Below are 7,500 nucleotides of genomic sequence, written 5' to 3'. Positions count from 1 at the left end.
CGTTTTTTTTTTCCTTAATAGGTAGACGGTCACCTGGACAAGGATACGAGCCAGAACTATCTCAGAGTGTCCATTAGGAATCCGGATATTGAGGACACAGGAACCTACATCTGTTTGATGTTCTATCTCGACGAATCTCTCCAGATGACAGAAATGAGTGCAGAAACAAACGTGACATTCGCGAGTAAGCCTTGATTGAGTGCAGAAACTAACGTGACAATCGCTATTAAGCCTTTATTGAGGGCAGAAACTAACGTGATAATCGCTAGTAGGCCTTGATTGAGTGCAGAAACAAACGTGACAAAGGCCATTAAGCCTTTATTGAGTGCAGAAACTAACGTGACAATCTTTAGTAAGCACTGATGGAGTGCATAAACTAACGTGACAATCGCTAGTAAACCTTGATTGAGTGCAGAAACTGACGTGACAATTGCTAGTAAGCCTTGATTGAGTGCAGTAACTAACGTGATAATCGCTAGTAAGCCTTGATTGAGTGCAAAAACTAACGTGATAATCGCTAGTAAGCCTTGATTGAGTGCAGGAACTAACGTGACAATCGCTAGTAAACCTTGATTGAGTGCAGAAACTGACGTGACAATTGCTAGTAAGCCTTGATTGAGTGCAGAAACAAACGTGACATTCGCGAGTAAGCCTTGATTGAGTGCAGAAACTAACGTGACAATCGCTATTAAGCCTTTATTGAGGGCAGAAACTAACGTGATAATCGCTAGTAGGCCTTGATTGAGTGCAGAAACAAACGTGACAAAGGCCATTAAGCCTTTATTGAGTGCAGAAACTAACGTGACAATCTTTAGTAAGCACTGATGGAGTGCATAAACTAACGTGACAATCGCTAGTAAGCCTTGATTGAGTATATTTTTAACACAGTATATCAAACCTCCCCTTACCAGCCATTTTCAGGATTTTTCTCAAAACTTCATACCCAACTAACACAAAAATAAGATTTTTTATCACTCAAACATAGATAATAGCAGTAAAATTATTGCGATAAATAATTTCTTTTACAAAAACATGCTCTACAACACACTGTTCATTTTCTTTAAATTTTATGATGTACAAAAGAAATTTGAATAAGAAAAATGTTGGTTTTATCGTAACAAATGTTAAGATTTTCCGATAGTTGATATGGGAGAGGGATAAAGAACGTGAACGAAAATGAAGTCAAGTAAAAGATTTAAAAGATGCTAACGGCAGGGTTTTGCAATCGTTTTAAATGATAGTATAAAATTGATTAACAACGCGACATCACAGCTTTCTCTCTGATTTAGGGCAACATGGCTCAGGAGAATAGGGTTTGCGCCCTACATGAAAAGAAGCAAGTTTGATTACCCGTCGTACTGTGTGGCCTTGACACAAATGAGTTGATAATCGATTGGTAAAATGAGATGTGACTTTCTTTCCCCCTTATTTGTAACCCATCGGTTCAAGATGTTATTATGTTGGGTTACTTCATCGTTCGAGCTTGAATTTATAGTCAACACTATGTGTGTCGAATTTTAATGGAGGGGGGGGGGGGGGCTTCAAGACAAGAGATGCATTTATCTTGAAGTGATGTACTCGTAATTTCAAATTTTAACATTTTTGAACATTTCAGCTTTGTGACAGTAGTAGAAGTAGTAGTAGTAGTAGTAGTAGTAGTAGTAGTAGTAGTAGTAGTAGTAGTAGTAGTAGTAGTAGTAGTAGTAGTAGTAGTAGTAGTAGTAGTAGTAGTAGTAGTAGTAGTAGTAGTAGTAGTAGTAGTAGTAGTAGATGAAGAAGTTTAGCTTGGTGACATCTGATTCACCCCAACGAAGTACCAGATTGAAATGACAGACCACACTTTTTGATTGTGACTACACGAGTATGTTGGTGAGTTAACGCTATCTTTCCTCTAATCAAAACGATCGACCAATGACGAGCACCGTACTAACGATAGCTTGGGTTACTGGGCAATGGAGCGTGTAATTATTATCTGCATAACATACACTCATTCACCTCAAAACCATTCTTCGGCCAACAACAACAAAATAAACAATGAAAAAAAAATACCTTACTAAAATCTGTTTATTTATTAATGTATATATATATTTGTATTTTTTATTATTGTCTGAATAAGGGCTTTGAACCCAAAACATTTCGTGTTTGGTATTTAGTTATTTTCTGAATCTGTTCAATTTATTTTTGTTTATTAGTTTTGGTCACATAATATGTGATTTTTGTCCTCTTACTTTCTCAGATGAAAACACTACGTATGTTGTTACATATCTACTTGAGAAAATTTCGGACTTGGATAAAATCGTCAAAAAACATGCAGTTCTTGTGTCAGACCAAAAGATTACGATTCGAGGGCAAGGTCTTCAATTAAAAAAACAAGATGGCGTGATCCAGGGGCAGGCTAAACTGTTGAAAGTACAAAACGATACGATTCAAGGACTGAGTAACCAGTTAAACGAAGAAAAGAATGTGGTTCTGAGACAGAATAAAGTGTTGAAAGAGCAGAACGAAACGATTCAAGGACTGAATGACCGGTTAAATGAGCAAAAACGTGTGAATCTTAGACTGAATAAAGTGTTGAAAGAGCGAAACGATATGATTCAAGGACTGAGTAACCAGTTAAAAGAACAAAAAGTTGTACTTCAAAGGCAGCGTCAAGAGTTGAAAGAACAAAATCTCACATCTCGTGAACAGGGTCAATGTTTAAAAGAACAAGCAGAGCTTATACAAAATCAAGGTAAAATACAAGATAATTGCGGTTGACATTTCTGTTATTGTTTTTTTTAATATAAATTGCGAGTTACCATGGGGATTAACCCTCTCCTTACCAGCCATTTCCAGGATTTCCCCCAAATCTTCAAACCCAACTATCACAAAAATAGATTTTTATCACTCAACCACAATAGCAATAAAGTTATTGCGAAACATAATTTCTTTACAAAACATGCTCTACAATACACTGTACATTTTCTTTACATTTTATGATGTATGAAAGAAATTTGAATAAGAAAAATGGCGGGTTGTATCGTAACGATTGTGACGATTTTCCTGTAGTTGGTATGGAGAGAGTTAAACAATCCCAAATGTAAGATAAAGATCTGAAAAAAGTATGCATGAAACAGTACCAGCCAAAGCAAATAGAAAAAATAAAAGAAAAAGAAAACATCCCAAAAAACAGCTTGTTCTGACTTGGGATAGGCAATCAGAGATTATAAGGTCGATCCCCAGTCAAGACCGGCTAATAATTTAGGCTTGGGTAAATTGCTTTCTTCTTCTTTTTTTTGGATGGGGGGGGGGTATTTTTAAAAAAACTTTTTCTGGCACTCTTTTGAACACATTTTTGTCAGAGCTTTGTCTTACATTGGTGCTTTCTTCCGAATTTGACACTTTTAAATTTTCAACAAAAACAAAGAAGATATACTAATGTGTTCGTATTCGTCCTCGTCCTCTCGTGTTCAATTTTAGTGATTCTTATGCAAGAAGGTGACTTGCTATGTAATGCTGATGCTAACAATATCAATGTATTATGCCTGTTAGATCTTTCGGCTGCCTTTGTCACCATTGACCATGACATGTTGTTAAGAGGACTAGAAAATACGTTCGGCATAAAAGGAATTGCCCTTAAATGGTTTACATCATATTTACAGGATCGATGGCAGACTGCTGTGGTGAATGGTGTTCAGTCAAAACAAGTTTTACTAAACTTTGGAGTGCCACAAGGCTTTGTTATTGGCCCTGTCCTTTTTACTGTATATATGCAGCCCGTTTCTAGTGTGATATCAAGATTCAATCTGAGTTATCATTTTTATGCAGATGATACGCAAATATATGATTCAGCACCCCTTTGTAATGTACAGTTCTTAACACAACGAATTACGAGCTGTTTTAATGAGATTAAATTTTGGATGTACCACAATAACTTAAAATTAAATGATAGTAAAACTGGGATTTCAATATAACGCAGCCAGACTCATTGTACGCAATAACAAACAAAAAATACCCATCAGCAACTCTCCTTCTCCGTGAGTCACATTGTCTTCCTGTGGAAAAAAGAGTTGCCTATAAGATTTGTACTGTTGTCTACAAATCCTTGAACACCAACAGACCCTCCTATATAAACGACTTTCTAAACATATATGTCGCCAAGAGAAACATGAGGTCAAGCAATGACCAATCAATCCTTGTCAAACCTTAGCCACTGCGTAATTAAGTGAACAATCTTTTCAGTTTTTGGCCACCCCCCCCCCCCCCCATTTTTGGAACTCTCTCCCATCAGACGTGAGATGCTCGGATGCGTTGACAACGTTCAAATCTTGCTTAAAGTTTTATCTTTTTACGTCATAATGTTGCAATATTATTTGAATATTTTGTTGTTGTTAAATTGAATTCATATCACGTTTCCATCAAACTTGTCTTACTGTAATATGTTTTGTTTTATATCACTGTAAAGCTCTTAGAGCCTGTCACAACGGGGTAAAGAGATATATAAATGCCATTCATCATCATTATTATTATTATTATTATTATTATTATTATTATTATTATTATTATTATTATTATTATTATTATGATTATTATTATTATTATTATTATTATTATTATTATTATTATTATCATTAAGGTAACACATTGGAGACGCGTACCCTTGCTAAGAATATAAGCAAATCTCGGGTACCATCTGTGGTGTAATGGTGGCAAATCAGAACGGTAATCAGGAGGTCTGAGGTTCAATCTCTAGTCTGAAACTATTTCATATACACTTATTCAAATCTTTATTTTACACCACTATCTATTCCTGAATTAGTCACTTTGAAAAGATCCCAAATCTTCCTTACTCGTAAAAGAAAAAAACGTATCTAAAAACTTGGCCATATTATAAAGATGAGTTTATGGCCAGAGTTTTATATTGATGGTGGATTTTTTTTTTTCAGGTTAATGCGGACATATTCTATTTTGGCTCAAATTTACTTACGATAAATAATCAAAAATGCGACTCAAAATTTCATTCCTCTGTGTAACTTAAAGATGTGCAAAATCGTAATCACAGAGCGGAGATGAAAAAATAAGTTGAGCTTTTATTTAGAGCAACATCCACTAAACGTGCTCAAAGCGTTTTACCATGGGTCCCTTACCAACAGCAACATGTAAAATACATAACCAGACATGAGGTCTGTTAGGAGATATTACAATGGGTTTTTTTCCAACAGAGACGACACTGTTAACGGCAAGACACTCACCTTGCATCTGAGTACGATTGGAGAATGTGAGTTGAGAGTCTTTTCCAAGGACTCAACTATGCACTGAGTGAGGCTCGAACCCAGGCCATTCTGATCCGAGAGAGGTGTCATACTACTAGACAACATAGACGCAGAGAAACATAGAAGAGGTGTAAATATAAAGACAGGGAAAACAGTAAAACTGGAAATACAGAAAGATGTGGGGCAGGAAAAGTTGTGAGTAATAAAATAAATAAATAGGAATCAATAGCAATAAAGTAAGACATCAAAACATCAAAAACGAATGCCCATTTGTATTTGTTATTCTCGTCCACTGTCCGACTATGGAATAGCCTCCCAGCTGACGTGGCTAAAAACGGTTGCCAAAATGCCTTCAAGCGGTTGCTAGAGCTCACATCGTGACTTTATATTATGTATTTGTATTAGCAACGCAGTGTTTAACAAGTTTAAAATGTAACACCCTACAAACTGTGGAGTGATCCTTGGCAATATTGGAGGTTCCCACAGAAGAAGAAGAAGAAGAAGAAGAAGAAGAAGAAGAAGAAGAAGAAGAAGAAGAAGAAGAAGAAGAAGAAGAAGAAGAAGAAGAAGAAGAAGAAGAAGAAGAAGAAGAAGAAGAAGAAGAAGAAGAAGAAGAAGAAGAAGAAAGAAGAAGAAGAAGAGAAGAAGAAGAAGAAGAAGAAGAAGAAGAAGAAGAAAGAAGAAGAAGAAGAAGAAGAAGAAGAAGAAGAAGAAGAAGAAGAAGAAGAAGAGGAGGAGGAGGAGGAAGAAGAAGAAGAAGAAGAAGAAGAAGAAGAAGAAGAAGTGAGAATAATAAATGAAGAGAGAGGGAGAGAAAAGAAGTAAATGCCCAGAGATTAAGAGAGAAGGGGGTTGGTATGGCAGGATTACAGCCATACAACTAAAAGAGAAAGAGAAAAAGGAATGGAAAAATAGAGTGAAGCAGGATGAGAAGAAATCTCATATAGAAAGAGAGGAAAAGAAACAAATCTGATAAGAGGAATTCAGGCTCGGGGGAGGGGGAGAGAGAGAGAGAGAGAGAGAGAGAGAGAGAGAGAGAGAGAGAGAGAGAGAGAGAGAGAGATAAAGCACTTTTTTTCACAACTTAAGCATTCCATTGTGCTTCACAATATTTTAGGTGAAATGTTACCTAAACTTTATCTAATGCTGTATAGGCTCCTTGTTGAGCTCCGTTTATGTAGAAACATACTCACAATGTCAGTCATTGCAAACTTCACATTCACATTCACACCTGAGTCCAATGAAAAGTTTTTATCTAACGTTTGTTTGTTTTCCAAGACAAGATTTAAATCTCTATTTTTCAATTAAATTGGGGGTACATGCAACTTTTTCCTTTTTTCTTTTTATTACTTTTTACCCAAGAACACCTACCTTAACTCTGTCCTTATCGATCGTTTTCAGTATTTTCCCAAAATGACAGGCGTATCCAGCAGAAAAAACAACGTTATGTTCTTATTAGTCAAACAAAGATCATTGTGATGTGCAAAATAAATCTGAAAAAGAAAATATATATATTGTGTTGTAACAAAGTTGACGATTTTTATGTAGGTGGTAAGGAGAAGGTTGAGATAATTAATTGTATTTTTTTTCCACCACGTCAATGATTTCGTTTACTTAAGCTTGTATTTTTCATGAAGAGGTCCAGTAATAGGATTCAGTAGTCTGATGTCACGCCGCCCGGCAACGGCGGCCATCTTGGTTCTAAACATAGCAAATCATTACTTTTTATTCTTCATGCTGGCTAGAACTTTTCATTCCCTTTTCATATGCTTTGTGATCATAATGTGTAAAAGTGAAAACATGATCAAATTTATGGGTTTCTTTTTCTCTGGATACGCTTTTATGCTCGCCGGAGAAATATTTCATACGGGCGTCCGCCATTGTTCCGATAGTTTAGAGCCAGTGTTACTAAGTTACCATGCGTCATTAGGAAGGAAGTGACGTCACGACTGTTGAAGAGTATTGATCCGACAACATTAAGATAATCAGACCGATTCATTTGTCATTTCAGTGTCTCAGATGGAAGACAAGATTTCCTACCATGAAAATCAACTTATTGATCTAGCAATACAACTGAAAGATCAGAGTATGAAATTTGAACAAACATTGGAAGATCGAGAAAAAGCCTTGAAGAGTTATAAAAACTCCTTGAAAGTTCAAGAAACTAATATGAAAACCCAAGATAAAGCCATTAGTTATTTAGAAACATCTCTGAAATTTCAGGAAATCACCATTTCCAAACATAACG

At 35.9% G+C, this 7,500-nt stretch overlaps 1 protein-coding gene across 1 annotated transcript in view; it reads left to right on the top strand.

Moving 5' to 3' along the window:
• The window catches only part of LOC144960819 (uncharacterized), a 17,717-nt gene that overhangs the window by 5,959 nt on the left and 4,258 nt on the right, over positions 1–7,500 (top strand). The window contains exons 3-5 of the mRNA XM_078894173.1: positions 22–184; positions 2,237–2,731; positions 7,264–7,500. The exon at positions 7,264–7,500 is cut by the window's right edge and continues 288 nt beyond it. Coding sequence (XP_078750299.1) covers positions 22–184; positions 2,237–2,731; positions 7,264–7,500 — 895 coding nt within the window. The remainder of the gene's footprint in view (positions 1–21; positions 185–2,236; positions 2,732–7,263) is intronic.

Source organism: Berghia stephanieae, chromosome 15 (genome assembly GCF_034508935.2).
Source record: "Berghia stephanieae isolate SIO BIC M18660-M18661 chromosome 15, UCSD_Bste_1.3, whole genome shotgun sequence".
NCBI classification, from domain to species: Eukaryota; Metazoa; Mollusca; class Gastropoda; order Nudibranchia; family Aeolidiidae; genus Berghia; species Berghia stephanieae.
This window is presented reverse-complemented; position numbering and strand designations above follow the sequence as displayed.